The 19,873-nt window shown below is 39.8% G+C and overlaps 1 protein-coding gene across 1 annotated transcript in view; it reads left to right on the plus strand.

Moving 5' to 3' along the window:
- LOC117306809 overlaps positions 1-19,873 on the plus strand; it is a 47,165-nt gene that overhangs the window by 14,271 nt on the left and 13,021 nt on the right. Inside the window, exons 2-10 of the mRNA XM_033791336.1 lie at positions 4,118-4,255; positions 7,820-7,990; positions 9,213-9,314; positions 11,196-11,261; positions 12,370-12,567; positions 13,052-13,206; positions 14,592-14,700; positions 16,747-16,807; positions 19,480-19,681. Of these exons, the coding sequence (XP_033647227.1) occupies positions 4,118-4,255; positions 7,820-7,990; positions 9,213-9,314; positions 11,196-11,261; positions 12,370-12,567; positions 13,052-13,206; positions 14,592-14,700; positions 16,747-16,807; positions 19,480-19,681 (1,202 nt within the window). The remainder of the gene's footprint in view (positions 1-4,117; positions 4,256-7,819; positions 7,991-9,212; positions 9,315-11,195; positions 11,262-12,369; positions 12,568-13,051; positions 13,207-14,591; positions 14,701-16,746; positions 16,808-19,479; positions 19,682-19,873) is intronic.

Below are 19,873 nucleotides of genomic sequence, written 5' to 3' on the forward strand. Positions count from 1 at the left end.
TACTTGGTAACGAGAAACGGTTTTCAGTATAAAGCATTGTGAGGAACGTCAACCTTCAATATTTGACAGGGTCTAAGGAGAAGTTTATTACCTTTGGTAAACAAGGTAAAGGTTACGTAATGTCCACAACATTAAACGCCCAGGTTCTTAACCTACTATTGCCAATGATCGTATACACAACCAGTAGTAGACACCACCCGTAAGTTGATTTCACAATGAAAATGAATAATACATAATTACACTGTTCCCGGTTGTTTTTCTTGGCGTGAGGCCAAGACAGGAAAATAAATTATTGATTACTTTTAACGCAGGTGATTTTTTTTTCTGAGCAAATGATTTTGTATTTTTGTTCTCGTAAATTGTTAATAGGGTATCTGCTTGTAGCGCAAAAGTCATAAAAACAAACAATTGAAAAAACAACAAAGTATCAACAACAGGAACAACAACAATATTATTTATGAACATAATAAAGGCGCTAAAGGCGCTTGAGTAAGGAGAGATGCCTTTTAAAGACAGTGGACACTATTGGTAATTGTCAATGACCAGTCTTCTCACTTAGTGTTTTTCAACATATGCATAAATTAACAAGCCTGTGAAAATTTGAACTCAATTGGTCGTCGAAGTTGAGATACTAGGGACTTTTCGTTTTCGGCGACGGATGGTTCTGCGACGGTTGTTCAGCTAAACGTTGTCGTTTTCAGCACAACGAAGATTCATCCAAAGTACTGTCGTAGAAATTGACGGACGACCGTCCTCAAAGCCGACGCATGCGCAGATGACGCCAAATGTCATCTTTACCGTCGCAGAACCATCCGTCGTTGAAAACGAAAAGTCCCTAATAAAGAAAGTAAAAACACCCTTGTCACACGAAGTTGCAAGTGTGCTTTCAGATGCTTGATTTCGGGACCTCAAATTCTAATTCTGAGCTCTCGAAATCAAATTCGTGGAAAATTACTTCTTTCTCAAAAACTACGTTACTTCAGAGGGAGCCGTTTCTCACAATGTTTTATACCACCAACAGCTCCCCATTACTCGTTACCAAGTACGGTTTTTATGCCAAGAATTATTTTGGGTAATTACCAATGGTGTCCACTGCCTTTAAGACAGGTTTTGAAAATTGTATGATTTATGAGACCGATTTATGCAGCACCTAAGTGACATAATAGAGATTGGAACGTGAAGCGACGCACTCGGCAGCCACTGCCAGAAACACTGGGGCAAACCCCTTCTCTTTACGATATGTGCACTTGGTTTTCTTACGTGAAATGCACAACACACGGGACCAACGGATTTACGTCCCATCCGAAGGACAACGCAATAATAGTAAGTGTATTGCTTGATTAGGACTTAAGTGTCATCAAGACCAAAACTCAATCGAACCCACACTCTGCTGACCCTAAAAAAAAAAAAAAAAAAAAATACAAATTTCATAACATCGATAACGCTGCAAAATTGGGTTGTTGAAATTGAAACCATGCTTGTTATCACACTTACTCGAATTATAATCAAAATTTACACGTTGCCTTAGATCGGACGAGTTGGTATATAAAAAGCGTTTATAACCGTTTGTTATAAATTGCATATGGTTGGAAAGATGTTTTAAAAGTGGAATACAATGATCCACACAAATTTGCCTCGAAATTGCGTGGTTTTCATTTTACTCTGGGAACATAACACGGTCGGCCATTATGGGAGTCAAAAATTTGACTCCCATAAATGTCCGACCGTGTTCGTCGACGAGGTAAAGGGAAAACCGTGCAATTTCGAGGCGTGTTTGTGTGAATTATTGTATTCTACTTTTAAAATATCTTTCCAACCATATGCATTTTTATAACAAACGGTTACAAACGCTTTTCAAAGACCAACTCGACCGATCCAAGGCAACGTGTTCCTTTAACGTTTTGGTCGTAGAGCAATGATCTGGCGCAGTGTTATTAAAAACAGCCATTGTACATTAGATTTCCATAAGCAGGATCATATTCACATAATATGCAGAGGAGTCAGTTATGTGAATAAATTAAACAACCACGGGCCCGTACGCACTTCTTGTATTGCTACCTCGTCTTCTTTTAGATTGATAATAAAAGACGAACAAGGAACTATAGCAATAACACTTACTACTCACACCGACATGACTTTCTTTCACACGATTGTCAATGTCCTTATCAATGTCTCCTCAAAGTGTAGTGCTTCTTAATTCTTTTATGTTAAAAAGGTATTGAACATTCAATTAAATTCTATGGTGGCAGTTAATTCTGTAAGACAGAGAACACAGCGTGCATGCATTAAGGAGGGTGGCCGTGGACATATTAATAGATCATGCTTGCCCAGCTTTCACATCCTTATAGTAGGGCTTAAAGGCACTGGACACGCTTGGTAATTACTCAACTTACTTGGTAACGAGCGATGGAGAGCTGTGGATAGTACAAAACATTGTGAGAAACGGCTCCCTCTCTGAAGTAACTTAATAATTAAAATAACCGTATAGAGCGCATTTCCAAAAGATACAAAGCGCTAGGATCAACCATAAACCAAAAAGACAAAAGAGAATATTGAATATAAGAGTAGAAACGTTCATTACAACGTAGTTTTTGAGAAAGAGGTTAATACTCACACAAATATTTAAATACTTCTGCTTGAGTCTTTTGAGCATCTTAGCACACACATTAAAGCAACAAGGGTGTTTTTCTTTCATTGAGTCGAAATTGTCACAGATTTCTTATTTCATGCATATGTTGGGATACACCAAGTGAGAATACTGGTCTTTGACAATTACCAACGTTGTCCAGTTCCTTTGGTATTAATTGCTAAAGACCAGTTGGCAATCCTCCGTTTCTAGACACTGAACCAATTTGGTATTTGTCTGAGACCAGTGTTCTCACTTGGTGTATCCCAACCTATATTAACAAATCTATGCACATTATTTACGGCAATAATTATGCAAACAGATTGAATGTAACCACACCATGGAACAAAACATGCAGTCTTCATGTTGTTTTGAAGACTTCCAGAAGAAAGGGCAATTAAGCTAGGGTTCTTTACGATGGAAGATGCTCTTAAAACGACGGTTGTAAAAAGGCAGAGTGGGCCATTACATCCATTCATAATTACCATTGGAACACCACACAAGGGAAAAGGTGAACACACAGCCTAGACAAGTAGACTTGAATGAAGATAAGTGATTGAAAAAACCGACCATGCCATCGGCCAGTAAATGGTAATGGCATCCGGATAGATAAGGCCAAGACGATCATCTTGTAAACATAGCTGTGCCGGGAGATTCGACACAAGGAGTTACTTGCACAAAGAAAAATATGATCCTTCGCTTTCATGGAACAAAACATGCAGTCTTCATGTTGTTTTGAAGACTTCCAGAAGAAAGGGCAATTAAGCAGGATTATTTGCCCTATACTAGGGTTCTTTACGATGGAAGATGCTCTTAAAACGACGGTTGTAAAAAGGCAGAGTGGGCCATTACATCCATTCATAATTACCATTGGAACACCACACAAGGGAAAAGGTGAACACACAGCCTAGACAAGTAGACTTGAATGAAGATAAGTGATTGAAAAAACCGACCATGCCATCGGCCAGTAAATGGTAATGGCATCCGGATAGATAAGGCCAAGACGATCATCTTGTAAACATAGCTGTGCCGGGAGATTCGACACAAGGAGTTACTTGCACAAAGAAAAATATGATCCTTCGCTTTCATGCTTTGATAAAGATGAAATAGTAACAGTTAATACAGAGGGTGTGGTCGTGTGTGTTACTGCGGGGGGGGGGGGTCCCAGTTGGTGTCCCCATGTAATAACTGTTGGAGTTAAAAATTACCAAGTAAAATTACATAGTAAAATGTAAATTCTAATAAATATTTTTTACTGTTATCAGTATTTTCGACAAGGCAAATTTCCATAACACTTTATGAGCTTTAATGGTAGTTTCAATGCTGTACAACTCCCCCCATCTACACACAGTTGTATTTGTTGTTACCGTCGGGTTATCCTATTTGTTGACTCCACAAAATGATGAAGAGGCAAATTAACTTTGTTCTCGCATGAAGTGATTGATTATTTTCCACCAAAAGATAAACAAATATTTTTTTTTTCTAATACAGTGCCAAGCTGGTCTCGGTACGCGTGTATTTTTCCAGCAACTCTACAGCGAGCCACAGAAGATCATGATTCTTGGTCCGGCATGCTCCACAGCCACGCAAGCCGTAGCAGAGACCGCCTATTATTGGAACCTTGTTACGGTAAGATAGACCAACAGTCGATTCCACCAAACTCTTCATAAGATTAACCTTTTCCAGCTCATCTCCTTTTTGAGAAATTTTGAATTCAATTTTTTTCCGCCAAGTAACCCCATTTTTAAAGGAACGTTACAGAATTTGTAAGAGACACAAATCGTGAAGATCACAGATTTACGTACAAAACTTATACGGTCTAATGATGATGATAGTAGAAAACATTCCTTTAAATATTTCTGTCTTAAATTTTTATATTTGATGAGAAATAAATAATCTAATTACGCGCTCAGTGAGCTTTTTATTCATTTTTGTTTTGGCATCGATGCAGTGCAAAATTTGTAATCGGTTTTTCACTATTCTCTCGTGACCCAGATGGCCGATCGATCTCGAACTACTATAGTCAGTTATGTATATGGTGGATTACATAAAGTGCTTACACTGCCGGCAACTGTTTTGCTAGCAAAACCTATTTTGTAATGTTCCTTTATAAGCGTTAAACACAGGAAGCTTCTCATCATAATTTGCATTGTAAAGGTACTGTTTACCTACAGTAATTAAGTGATTGGTGAGCCAACAAGGATCGTGGACATTATACCCAAACATAATAGAGAATTCTGAGAAAATTAAATTAACTGTGTTAAAGTTTAACTGACAGTCACTTTTGTACCTGACACCAGAAGGATTGTACAAAAGTGCAGTTAAAAAATAGATGAGAAACAATGTCTTCATCTGCCTCGCAAAACGCACATTAATAAAAATAATTATGTTGTACGTACGTATGTATGTATATAATAATATCGAAGTCTTGTATAGCGCACGTATCTACCAAACAAGGTACTCAAGGCACTGAGTACAAACTTTCAGAAAGATATGTTATTGCAGTGATGAATTCTGAAACCCAATTTATGTAGCACCTTATAAGGATTTACAAGGTGCAACGGCGCATACAGCAGCCAAAGCCAGGAACACCGGGGCGAATTTCTCTGTTCGATAAGTGCACACAACACATGGGACCAACGGCTTTACGTTCCATCCGAAGGACGAAGCAATGGCTAATTGTCTTGCTTAAGGACACAAATGTCACGGCTGGGGACATTCTGCCACCGTTACTAGAACAGAAAAGACCATTCAATTCATGTTTTCCAATTCAAAACTTAAACTTACTTTTATACATAAAGCAAATTAACTGTGATTTATATTAAGAAATAAAACTTCAGAAAGCACGAATTCGAATCTTTGGGTTTGCACACATTATCGCTTAAATATTGCAATGCATGTGTTTACCATAATGGTATGAATTAATCATTAAATAACCTTTGAAAAGGCTATAGGAAAACACAATACAATTATATTCTGAATATAGATCTGCTGTTATATGAAAACCGTTTTTGTACTGCAAATATTGAATCGAAAGGGTTTATTTGTAAGGTTTATTCATCGAATCCATTTAAGAGCAACGTCTAATTTTTAAGTTTTGTCCCCGAGATCGGCCAGCGGGACTTCACCATTAGTGTCCTTCCGTTAAATGTCAGCGTTTTAAATGCGCAATCGTTATTGCCGAGTCGCAAACAATGAGTTCACTAATGGGTGTAACAATGGGAAGGTACATTTTGGTTATCACTCTTAAAGGCATAATGTCACCTTTGATAATTGTCATTCCAACATATGCATAAAATAACAAAATTTATGCAAATTTTGACTCATTTATCATCGAAGTTGCAAGAGCATTATGAATTAAAAAGTACCATTATTTTGATTGTTGAACAAATGAGTGTGCTTTTAGAAAATAGTAGGCCACATTTCAGTTTGAAGTAATGTCGTTATGTAATCATAAATTAATGTTTATGCCCCAAATTGAATATGAGAAGCGTTACAGCACTCTTTGTATACATCTACATTGACATACACGTGGGGTAGGTGGCCTTAGCTTTCGATCCAAACCGGACCTTCTCCAGAGGTATGAACAAGTAAACAAAAAAAATACAAACAATCGAACGATTGGTCGATAGACGGACCGTTTCTACCCACAAAACATGGTTTGGATAATACCACCCGTTTTTCCACTCGGTTTTCAAAAGCAAAAAAAGTGAACCATAGGTCACTGACTGATGCATCGAGGCCAGTGCTAGTTAGTTAATTTTCCAATGAAAGTGTATGTTGTTTAATATCGATAATTTACTCTTGAAAACCCCAAAACCCCAAACAGCCAGGTAGGCATATACATCTAATTGCGTCCCATGAGGTTAGATTAAAATCGTTAACTTTTCACACGCAGAAGATGATTCGTCCCAACAGACCATCAGTCTCTCTTTCCAGGAAAATCCACTTTGATGTCTAGACTTATTACAATTTTGAGTTTTGTAGCAATCGGTGACTGTGGCTTATTGACTGCCCTCCACCAATAACCACGGAAAATGCGGTAGGCCTAGCTGCACCACTCACAATGGGTGCGTTCGATTAGCTTCACAGGGTCGACCCCGGTGTGTGGCGTTTTCTTTTTCCAGGACAAACGTGTGCAGATAATTACGTCCTGGAAAAAACCCCGCCACACACCGGGGTCGACTCAGTACGAACGCACCCCTTTACTTGGGTGTTGGGGTTGGCGGCTCGGGATTCTTGTTCGGGGGTTCGGGGTTTCGGGGTTCGGGGTTTCGGGGTTACGGGGTTCGGGGTTCGGGGGTTCAGAATTGGGGGTGGGGGGGGGTGACGCTTGAAACAAAAAAGCTGCTCAGAGTGCATGTTAGAGATCTATACACACTCCTGGCAGGTGCATTGAACAGCTGGCTGAAAATGAAAAGTGTACGAATTTCGTTGATTTCCCAAGTTAAAAAGCATAGCAGAGCGAGTGAACTTCATTGGTATCGTAGACTGGACCATTCCATATCAAGGGGGGGGGGGGCGGTTTGTTCGTTTGTTTTATTTCCTTTCATACAGCAAATAATATCAAGACAATACAACTAGGTGATATACTAAAGAAAATAAACTAAACCGTTTAGTTGGGGGTTGGGCGCATATACTCAGCGTTGTGTTTTAACTTATTATGAATAGGGACAACACTACCCAGCCAACAAAACATTCCTTATCATCAACACAGCCAGCCCACATCCAACCCTCTGAGAGAGTGAAACATTCTCAGTCACCTGTTTGTTGTATTAGTCAACACAGCCCACATCCAACCCTCTGAAAGAGTGGAACATTCTCAGTCATCTGTTTATTGTGGGTGCGTTCGTTTAGCTTCCCTGGGTCGACCCCGGTGTGTGGCGGTTTTTTTCCCCAGGACGAACCTGGGTAATTATCTGCACACGTTCGTCCTGGAAAAAAACCCCGTCACACACCGGGGTCGACCCAGGGAAGCTAAACGAACGCACCCACTATTAGTCAACACAGCCCACATCCAACCCTCTGAGAGAGTGGAACATTCTCAGTCATCTGTTTGTAGTATTAGTTGCCGTTGACGTCTGGCAGGAAACTCTGTGGTTTTTATAGAAACAAAATGTTGTGTTCGGCTGCATCACATTGTACGTTCTTCAAAACATTAACTTCCTGACAACTTTTTTTTGTCTTTTCTAGATGTCTTACGGAGCAGCCTCGTCAGCGCTTTCAGACCGCGAGAAGTTCCCATTCTTCTACCGCACGTACATGCCGGATGCAGCGTATAATCCCGCGAGAATACGTCTGTTGAGAGAGTTTGGATGGACAAGAGTGGCGACCATTCACGAGACCCATGAACTGTTTTCACTGGTAAGAGACATTAACATACAGACAATGGGTGCGTTCGTTTAGCTTCCCTGGGTCTACCCTGCCGCGCTCACTCAGGTGATCCCCTGACAAGAGCTAATCGAACGATCACACTCGCCCTCTCGCGGTGACGGCATGCACCTCAGGTCACCCCAAGTGACCCACTCCACAAGCGGGACACTGGGGGCTGACCCAGGTGAGCCCCGTCAAGGCTAATCGAACGTACCGGGGCAGACCGGGGTCGATCCAGGTAAGCTAAACGAACGCACCCAATAAAAATAAATGAGCACAAGTGCCACTATTGAGGGAAGTGTGCCCCGAACCATTAGTGTTCATCAGGCCGGTGGTCATATCCGGTTTCCCTTTTATTCCCTAAGCAACTGAGAATTTGTCTTTTCCCCCTATCCAGAATGCCAGTCCAACGCAAGTTACTCCCCAGCTCTCACTGGTACCCATTTGTACGCCTGGGTGGAGAGAAGCAATTTTGACACAATTGTGACATAATTGTTATGACTGACCAGGCAAGGACTCGAAAATACAAATTACTGTCCTATATATCGCCCAGACTCGACACCCCATTTACAAAAGGGATTGATCCATTATACAATTTTTTTTATTTGTGTGGACATTTCAAATTTCACAGCTGTTGTATAGAGCCTGTGCAGTGACGTCACCTGCCGCCATCTTTACAACGACGACAAAACAAATGAAACATACAGCTGTGTAAACCTGTTGGACAAAAATGGCCAGTGGTTGTTGAGGAATCGGTCCTCACTGCCCAACCTCGTCCCCAAAGCAGTTTCACTGCACTGTCATTCGTATTACTATCACAGCCATACACAAAGGCACTGAACAACTTTGCTAATTGTCAAAGACCAGTCTTCTCACTTCGTGTATCTCGACGTATGCATAAAATAACAAACCTGTGAAAGTTGAGCACATTGGTTGTCGAATTTGCGAGTGAATAATTGAAGAGCAAAACTCAAGTTGCACAAATTTCGTGCTTTCCGATGCTTGAATTCGAGACCTCAGCTGAGGTCTTCAATTCAATTCAAATATTTTAGCGAGAAATTGCTTCTTTCTCAAGGAGAAAGAGGGAGCCGTTTCTCACAATGTTTTATTATGAGAAATAAACAGAATGATGCGTTTCAATATGAACAATGATACGTTTCTAAAATGCTTATGCCGTATTAATTAACCGTGTTTTATGTATTCCTACAAACAGGCCATCGACGACTTACTGAATTTGCTTAAAGCGGCAAACATTACAACGATATCATCTGAAATCTTCTCAGAGGATCCTAAAAACCAGATACGGAATCTTAAGGTACCGTATATCAGTTGATTATTTGAGTATCAGATAATTCCTTTAACCCTTATGCGCTACACTGTCAGTAATAGCAATTGGATAAATTAAGCGTTTGTTTAATATACTTCGTAGAGAACAAGATTGAGAAGGATAATTTAAAGTTTGATTATGTTCAAGTGTGGACCATCAAGCACTCCCCTTCGCTTGGTAAATATTCTTCATATTTTGTCTTGGTTTCAAGTTATGTCCCAATGAAGTAAAAAGACAAGTCCTTTTGTTGAACAATCAGAAATATTGATGGTAAGTTTACTTTGGACTTTAGCAAGGTTCTGAGCTACCGTGTTCGTTTTAAGTGCTGTTCACACGACAGCAATTTAACAGGGGTCCATTGCTTATCTTTAGCATGGCTGTAAAAGTGTAGCAATGTTTGACAAGATTATGCAAGAGAACCATTGGACAATATATACAAATCGTCCTTTCACACGAGGTACATTTTGTAAAATTTAGCAAGGGACCCTTGCTAAATTGCTCTCGTGTTACTTAGCAAATAATTCTGACAATATGGACCGGTATAGACGTCTCCCGGATATTGTTAGAAGAGAAGGCGGAGAAATAGCCATTATGCACCCCAGGGTTTCCAGACCGACAGGACACTTTTGCAAGTGAAAGTAAATAACTGCAATAAATATTGACACAGAATAAATAGACAAAAATGTCAAACGACAAAGACATGTGACCACATGGAGCGTGCTTCTTGTCCCGTTGTGTTGAGACGGTTGCCAGCGGGGCTTGAAATGAGTGTTGTCAACATCAGTAAGACTAATTACAGACGTATAAAACAAGTCGGGCGGGGACGAGTGAGTGAATTTCTTCAACTTAAAATCTCCATGTGGAAAGTAAGAGCTAAGGTTCTTTGAGCGTGGGTGGACAGTAAAGTCTTTAGTTATGGGCCGTAACACTGATATGTTCCTTAGGGGGAAGGAAGGACTGTTACTATTTACAAGAACAAAATCAATAAACAAATCGTGTTGTGCAAGTAGAGTCAGTTCTGATATAGAATATGCCCTTTTCAATAATGAATGTTTCACCGGGTAAGTCAGCTAGAACTTATTCAGTTTCATTAACACGCATTCAAATTCACGCATTTCCAAATGTACTCAAACTAGGGATTAATTCTTGCTATAAGTGCATTCATTTTGTCTTTGTGCACACATGATTTTGTTTTCATTCAGATCAATTTCAGTCATTATATTATTTAATTTGTAAGCGTTCAATACTACATTTTTGCCATTCCATTCTCAAGTTGAATTTCTACTATACATTGATGAAATTGAATGATTGGCCAGCTCTTGCTGCAGGTTTTTAGAATAAGCATGAGTGTTACAGCCTAGAGTGAAATTAAAGGACCATACGTAGCCAGTGAAATGCTTTCTTCGTGCAATTGAATTACTTCGTTTGAATGTTGAATACCGATTCAACGGTTCATTATCTTCAAACGAAATCAAATGAACCGCTAGTTGTAGATTATTGATGAAATTGGCTGGGAGAACATATTATACTAAACCTACAAACATAGACATTCACTATACAAACCTATTTGAATGTCGAAAGTCCAACAAAAAATCAACATTGGTATTTGCTGTACAAACCTATTTCAATGTCCAATAGCCAATAGCAAACTAACTTTTGTCATCGTAAGCAAATTGAGTAAAGGTATACGTTATCTTTTTTTCAAGCTGATCTGAGATTATACTTCACCAAAAGATCAAATTCTTGATTTGCATGTTTTGATATTTGAAAACTTTAGTAAATTAAACAATATTATTTGCAAAACTGTAGATTCCCACTAATGTTCTATGGTGAGTTATTCAAAGAACATTCTGCATTTTCCCTTATTAGAGCCAAGACGCTAAGATTATCATCAGTAACATGTACGAGGACAAGGCAAGACGAGTGTTCTGTGAGGTAAGTAAGTTAAAGGCTTTGAGCACTATTGGTAATTACAGAAAGCAATGACTGTTGAGATGATCGTAAAGTCCGAGTAGGGGAATAATGATGAACAAGTTCAGATAAATAAGCAGGAGATTGACATGTTTGGAACGAGTAATGGGGAGCTGTTGATAGTATAAAACATTGTGAGAAACAGCTCCCTCTGAAGTAACGTAGTTTTCGAATAAGAAGTTATTTTCCACGAATTTGATTTCGATACCTCATTTAGAATTTGAGGTCTCACAATCAATCATCTGAGAGCATACAACTTCGTGTGACAAGGGTGTTTTTTCTTTCATTATTATCTCGCAACTTCGATGACCGATTGAGCTCAAGTTTTCACAGGTTTGTTATTATATGCATACGTTGAGATACCCTGAGTGAGAAAACTGTATATCAATGCCGTCTATTCCAGATCAAATTGATATACTGTTTCTGCTTTGTCCTGGTTCGGGTGAGGATCTTGTGTGTTTAATATTTGTTCTCTAGATGTCGTTGTGTGTAAGGCAATACGTCATATCAAATAGACACATGCATGTTTTGTCAGTTTGGTCAGTTTCACTGTTGTGCTGCCAAACGCGTAGCCAATGGGCCGTATTCATAACAAATAGCAATTGCTTTTTTTAGGCTTTTGCTTACATCATGTTTGTATAAAGATGTAAGCCAAGGCCTAGAAAAAGCAATTGCTATGTTTTATGAATACGGCCCACTGTTTCTTGTCATTTGAGCTGGTTACTTATTCAGGAGTAAGTGTACAGCAAAAGTGAACTTAGTGTTAGTTAATCTAGAAAATTACATGGTGTCCTAAAGTGCTCTATATAAAGTGCTACCCCAAACGCATGGCAAATGTTTCTTGTCATTTTGAGCTGGTTACCTTTTCAGGAGTCAGTGCACATCAAAAGTGAATCAAGAATTGGGCAATCTAGAAAATTACATGCTGTTCAAAACCGCTGGTTACCTATTCAGGAGTAAAGGTACAGCAAAAGTGAAGCGGGAATTTGAAAAAATCTTTACTGTCAATGTCAGTTTTACCGAAACTTTTTCCAATCTACAATCCTAGTTCCCCTATTCATTCTATATGTAGGCCTACAAGCAGAAGCTAACGGGACCTGACTACGTTTGGATAATTATCGGCTGGTACAAGACAAAATGGTGGCAAGAAGAAGACCCCAAAGTCAGCTGCACATTGGATGAAATGCAACGTGCCGTAGCGGGCGCTCAGTACTTCGCAACAGAGAGTCTGCAGCTGAGTACGTCACCGGAACCTACCATTGCAGGCATAGTGAGAATTTACTTCATTGAAACCAATTACTTAAAGGGGCACTCATGTCATGATCAAAGCAGGCTTTTGTCTGTACGTGTAATTATGACATAGCACCCGGTTACTGCAAGTGCACATGATAGCCACCAACAAGAGCTGAAAAACGCTTTCTATTTCGCTAGTTAGAGTTGTCCCTGCTTAACGTGCACGAGGGATGCTTACTAATTGTTATTATGTGGAGGTGCGTTATAAGTTAGAAAGATACGAACAAGTTACACGAACAAAAGCATTAAACTCCTTGCAACCCTGTGAAGGTTCCAACGTGAAGAATTTATACCACGTCAGACTTTTGTGTCTTTTTATTGTTTTTTGTCAAGCAGGCTGTGACTAACGTTTGTCTGGATGCTTTTATATTAAAACAGTGGAAATTGTACATTTTCAGTTGTATTGAATTAAACACAAAACAATTTCCCCCCTATCGAAAAAAAAAAAAAAAAAAATCCAGTCGCCTGGCGAGTATGAAGATCTGCTTCGAGAGCGTATGAAACTACCAGAGAACCAAGCCTACGTATGGAATAGTCTGGCTCCTTACGGCTACGATGCCACGTGGGCCATCGCTCTGGCACTGGACAAAGCCGTCGGTATCTTAAAGACAAAAAGGTACCATTGTTTCCCCGTTTTGTTGTGGTTATGTTTGATTACTTACTAAAAGTGAGCCAAATCAGTATAAAAACTGATTTCCATTTGGGCTCTGCATATATTGAGTCAAGAACAATGTACAAATACAATTTGGCCGACCCTGTTAGTTCGCATTTGTGTGGATCGTCATATTGTCCTTTTGTGTGGATCGTCATATTGTCCTTTAACAAAATATATTTCTAACTGTATGCATTTCACTTTTTTTTAAACACGCTTTTGAATGACCAACTCGCCCGATCCAGGGCAACGTGTCCCTGTAACATAGGTTATGGGTAAAAAGGAGAGTCATTATCTTCACCCCAATTTAAAACTGCATCATTTAGGACGAATGGTGTTATTATTTCATTTTTTCTTGTAATTTTTTAAGGACGTCGTACTGTTTCCAGCTCTCCTTTCTAGGAACCCCTGTGTAAAGAAACCTTGAATTAACTTGAAGTTGGGTAGTTGTTTTTGAGAGAGTGCTAGAGAAAAAAAGCGTGTGTTCAATATTGTAAAATTATGCTTTTATTTAATTGTATCGCTTCTGCCCCTTAGAGGGTCTATGTATTTTTTTTTCCTAACACAAAACACAATGTCCACAGATTTACTTTAAATTTACACAGTTTGAAGATAATGATAGTAGAAAGCTTCCCTTGAACTATTACTAACTGAAGTTCTGTAGTTTTTGAGAAATGAGTAAAACAATGTCACGGAAATAATTTTCGTCTTAGTTTTAGCATGTAAACACGTATTAACCAGTTATGGTATGTTATGGTATAATATCATATAGCTGGTTAATACATTTTTACATGCGAAAACTGAGACGAAAATTATTTTGGTGACATTGTTTTACTCATTTCTCAAAAACTACAGAACCTCAGTAAGTAATATTTCAAGGGAAGCTTTCTACTTTCAATATCTTCAAACTGTGTAAGTTTAAAGACAGTGTACACTATTGGTAATTGTCAAAGAGCAGTCCTCTCACTTGGTGTATCTCAACATGTGCATAAAATAACAAACCTGTGAAAATTTTGACTCGTTCGGTCGGCGGAGTTGCGAGATAGCTATGAAAGAAAAAAAACCCTTGTCACACGAAGTTGTGTGCTTTCAGATGCTTGATTTAAAAACCTCAAGTTCTAAACTTGAGGTCTCGAAATCAAGATCGTGGAAAATTACTTCTTTCTCCAAAAATAGGTCACTTCAGAGAGAGCTGTTTCTCACAATGTTTTATACCATCAATCTCTCCCCATTACTCGTTTCCAAGTAAGGTTTTATGCCACTATTTTCTTTGAGTAATTACCAATAGTGTCCACTGCCTTTAATGTAAATCTGTGGACATTTTGAAAAAATACTCGAATTCTTTAAAGGTTTTCTGACGGACGCATTAAGAGTCTTGAAGATTTCACGTACGATGACCGAGAGATGGCAGACTTGTTCTTCACACTGCTCAACGAGACGGAGTTTCCAGGGGTCTCCGTAAGTATTCAAGGACGAAAACCATGTTGTTGTTTTTTCGATTGCCTTTAAAGCATCTGTTGATGGTGGTGAAAGTAGCATAGGTTTCTTTACTTTATGAGAAGAGCACATCCGTTCAGTCTCTTCTAGTCTGGATATTGGATGGGACGTTGAGCTGTTGGTCCCGTGTGTTGTGTAACGCACGTCGTAAAATAACTTATCGAAATAAGAAGGGGTTCGCTCCAGTGTTTCTGGTTTGCTTGGCAGTATTGCACCACAGCACCGTGTAAACACATTACATGGTTCTTTGTAAAAGGAGTACACACTGTAGGTATCATAAACGTAGTCTTACATACCTTGCAGGAAAATTATCTTTGTATGTTACAGCGCCCTGAGGGTCACTGAGTGACGGATATGCGCGCTATATAAGAAGCCACTATTAATATAATATTATTATAAGTACATCCTCTTTTATCCAAGTAGCCGGGACGCGATATTTGTTTTCCAGCTCAGTGCCTCCTGTTGATTCTGCCGCAATTGAGCTGGAAAAAAAGTATCTCAGCCGGGAAACAGTCGTTTATTTTTTGTACTTTTTGGGCGTTCGCGGGACTTACATTTTCAGTTTAAAACTAATGATAATTTTTGTGCAAAACTCAAGGTCGAAAACATGTGTTTAAGGATCACTTACAAAGTATAGAGGATTGAAGAAAAATATAAGAAGGACCAACGGCAAATGTGTAAAGGATAAAAACATGAACTAAGCAACTAAAAGCATACAGAAGAACAACACAATTATATTGAACAGCGCCCTCTGTAATAATACGACGTATAGTTTCCTATATTAAAGCTGTGGGCGCCCTTTATTTTAATTAGGCACTACAAGGCTCATGTAAAGGACGTCAACGATCGCCAACTGTACGTTTCGTACTCCTCAAACTCTGCATCAGTTAAAAAGTCACCTGGAAATATAATTTTGTTTCTTTCAAACATAAGAGTATATGCTTACGAACAATAAAACATTTTTTTTAGTAATTGTTTGTCACGATTTATATGTTTAAAAAATATATAAAGTTGTTTGGGGGGCTGCCTTCGCCTACCCCTTTTGTGACGTCAATCGAGGCAGACTTTGCCTGCAATGCGTATAGTAAACACACGTGCAAAGTACATGTACGTCCAAGTCGTGAGTTGGTACGTTTTTTTTTAAACGTACAAACTCACGACTTGATCCGTATGTACTTTGCAATTGTGTTTACTGTACGCATTACAGGCAAAGTCTGCCTCGATTGACGTCACGAACAGCACCCTCTCGGGTCGGGGTCTACTCTTAAATTTGTAAATAACATAAGAACTGATTGTTTAAAACCTTAGTTAACTGTTTATTCACATTCCACTCATCAAAACACATATATTAGTGACACAAGCTTTATTTTGAAAAAATACCACTTCCAGGTGACTTTATATTTAAACACATTCCGGGTCTTTTTTACACGGATTCTGGTCACACGGTCACATAAATGGGTCAGCCTGGCATCTTGAACCAGGCTAACTCTGACCCCGGAGTTCTTAGAGAGTTTAAAGCGCAAGTCTTTTTTTCAGCAGAGTGACAAACTCTTCAAGATAACGTCTGATAAGCCGACAGTCCATAAACATGTTGTGTATCCGTAAGAAGTCAGTGAAATAATGGATCAGAGTACTAATCATTAACGATGTGTACTTTGAAAACTCCCGGGTCTAACTTTTGGTTGTCTTGTGTATAGCATAGTTGTTGTTATTGAGCCAGGAGTGTCAACGGTGACAGATATGGCGCATTAGAAATGCTCAACATTGTTATTATCCTGGGGGTCCTGCCCTATTTCTGGGTCAGGCTGACCCGGCCGGGTAGTTGTTGATAAACAATAAAACTGTACTCGGATTATGCGTCAGCTTGACCATTTATGGGTCATTTTGTTACCGATGCTGGGTCATACTGACCCACATATGGGTCAGACAATTCTGATAATTCTGATTTTTCCAAAAGGGTGTAGTAAGTTCGTTTCCTTATATAGTGATTTTGTTTATTTTCAACAGGGGCCCGTGGGCTTCAGGGGCAGCGATCGAGTTGGAATTACACAAATTGAACAGTTACAAGGTAAGCACAAACGATAACAAAATACAAGTACGGAGTCCAAATTGTTACATCTTTATTTACAGTTTAGCGATATTGTACAGTTAACGATTTGTCACGAGAATAATTATCATTTTATGTGGATTACAATGGATGGCACTTAGGAAACTCTGTACACAATTTATACAAATATTTTGTAATAAATTGCTTGGGGACCAATGGTGGGGTCCGGCTGACCATTCAGTCGAATAGTGATTTGTTGTTTTACTTCTCCTGGAGCTATGTATACAAGAAAAGTTTTACGAAGGTGTGTTTGGTTTCAACTGAGAGAGCTTGATACTATCTCGTCGTGTGCCTTGGAAAAGGGCCCACGGAGCTACGCCATTCTCCAAGGCACAGAATTCACAATTTCCAGTAACGAAAGGCCGTATATAGGCAGTACAAGTGTTCCCGACAAACAAATACATGTATGTCTATCGCTGTTCCATTTACTATAGGGTGCGTTGGTTTAGCTTCTCTGGGTCTACCCCGTGGTGCTCACTCGGGTGAGCCCCTGACAAGAGCTAATCGAACGATCACACTCGCCCTCTCGTGGTGACGGCATGCACCTCAGGTCACCCCAAGTGACCCACTCCACAAGCAGGGCCGGCACTGGGGGCTCACCCAGGTGAGCCCCGTCAAAGCTATTCGAACATACCGGTGTGGCGGTTTCAACTTTCCGCCGTGTTCAGTTTTCCGAATGACCAAATACGGTAACATTACGTCATGCGATGCCTGCGCACAGCAAGCAAAAGTAGTAATTTTTTAGTGCTGTATTGAGTCATCCGTAATAATAAACAATTTGGGGTCACTGAGAGAACTACAGTACTCGCCAGGGTACTCGCGGCTGTATTTTTGTCTGGCTACGTCACCCGGAAAACTGAACACGCCGGAAAGCTAAAGCCGTTCCAACAACGTGGTGAAATGTCCGGCTACGTCACCCGGAAAACTGAACACGGCGGAAGACTGAAACCGCCACACCGGTGCAGACCGGGTCGACCCAGGAAGCTAAACGAACGCACCCATAGTTACCGAAGACAAGTTTTTCCAATCTAGAACATAACATATGACTTATGAATGACAGAGACCCAATCAAACTTTCACAATCAGTTGCCTTAACACACAATTGTGCACATTAAGTGCTCAAACACGCCCTACTCTTTCCATTAGTTTCGTCCTTCTTTTGAGCATACAACAATCCAAAGCTATGTAATAAGGGAATCAATGTGTGGTGAAGAGGTTTTGAACTAGTGGTTTAAACCCAACGAGGCCTGGTTCTTGATAATTTTACCGAGACGAAGTCAAGGTAAATTATCAAGAACCAGGCCTCGGCGGGTTTAAACCACTAGTTGAAACCGATTCAACACACTTTGATTCCCATTCATAAATACCACTTCGGTCAAAAACCATTTCTTGGTCAAAAGGTAAAGTAAATGCAAACATTTTAATTGTTCAATGATTTCTTTCAACACAACACCCCTCCAGCTATGAAATGGTAAGGCCCTCTGGTAAACATCTCCTTAAGGAGATGATGTGCGCGTCGCGCGTATCGCGTGATGTGGCACAACTGGTTCAGCCGTTACTCTCGACCAATAGGAATGAAGAAACTGTCTTATAAGCGCATTGGCAAGCTCGCGTGTCACGCCCATGTTATAACACTTTTTACTGGTGTTATATCATCCGTTCAAACAACCCCTCGTGATGCCCTCTCGACCAATCAGAATGGATAAACTGTCTTAGGTATTTATGAATATTCCGTCAATCTGCGATTGGCTTTTTTATTTATAATTCATTAACTTGATTCTGTGAAAGTTTTGTGTCTTGTTCGTTATCTTTGGTGAAACAATTGTTGTACTGGAAACTTCGTTATGGAGCGTCTAAAACTTTGAAACCCCTTCCAAAAGTACCTTTCAAAGAGATTTGCAGTCAAATCCTACGACATGTAAACATAAAGCAACATTACAATCCCCATGCATGTTAAGTACTTATAAACTGGTACATAAAACATCAAGGACGCTATATATGAGGATAACCCAGAGTGCAAGCTGACAAACATCACTTCGGACCAATCAAAACACAGATATGGAAAGCATACGTCACTGCACGTTTATCCAATGAAAGTATTGCAGTATCAAATGAAATCATTGCGTCAAATGAAACCATTAATACCAAATGAAACCACTAGCTCTGGTTCTGGTTCTGGTGAATTACTGCACAATCTCCACATATCGGGATGTACACGTGCAGGTGACTGAGCAGCAATGATTTACTTGAAGTGGGCCCCCCCCCCTGATGATGTTACCCATATATCAATAGACCGTTATCATGCTGCCTCCATCTTGGTCATGTTCCTCGCATCGAACAACATTAATGAATGCTAATAATCATTCTGCAAAGAGGAACCAGACTAATTTGTTCTTCAAGCTTTGGTTTCTCCCACTGATATCAATGGGAGACATTCAAGATGGCTGCACCATGATAAAGGTCTATCTTGAAGATTACTCTTAAACACGTTAATGAGTCTGTAAAAACCAGTGCCTGTATTTACCCTTGCGGATAACAACAAGGGACCAGTCTATTGTTATGGGAAAACCTTCGTTGAGGTTATGGACAACGCGTTTCACCTTTTCTAATGTATTGTCTTCGTTACTTTCAAGGTACGTGCGAGGCTGGATGGCACAATTATCGCTCGTCGTGTTTTCGATTCGTGTCTGAACCCTTGGTCCAATTTGAAGAAGCCAAATCAACCTGTGCTTCCTCGTACCCAGGGGCCTCTCTAGCCAACATTGAAGGCGATAATGAGCTACAGTTTCTCCTTGAAACGTGGATGAACAATTCGGGTAACATTCCGGACCAATGGTACGTTACAAACATCCTCCCTGATTAGCTCTTCTGGGAATTAATCTACTTTTGTTTGGGGTTTTTGTGAGACACAAACACTAATGAGCTGTTTGCATGATCAGTGAAAATGAGCTGTTTGCTGTTTGCATGACCATGCGTGATGGAAATCTTTACGCGCGATCCTAAAATTGAGGCCTAAAATCGTGTCTT

Source organism: Asterias rubens, chromosome 1 (assembly GCF_902459465.1).
Source record: "Asterias rubens chromosome 1, eAstRub1.3, whole genome shotgun sequence".
NCBI lineage: Eukaryota > Metazoa > Echinodermata > Asteroidea > Forcipulatida > Asteriidae > Asterias > Asterias rubens.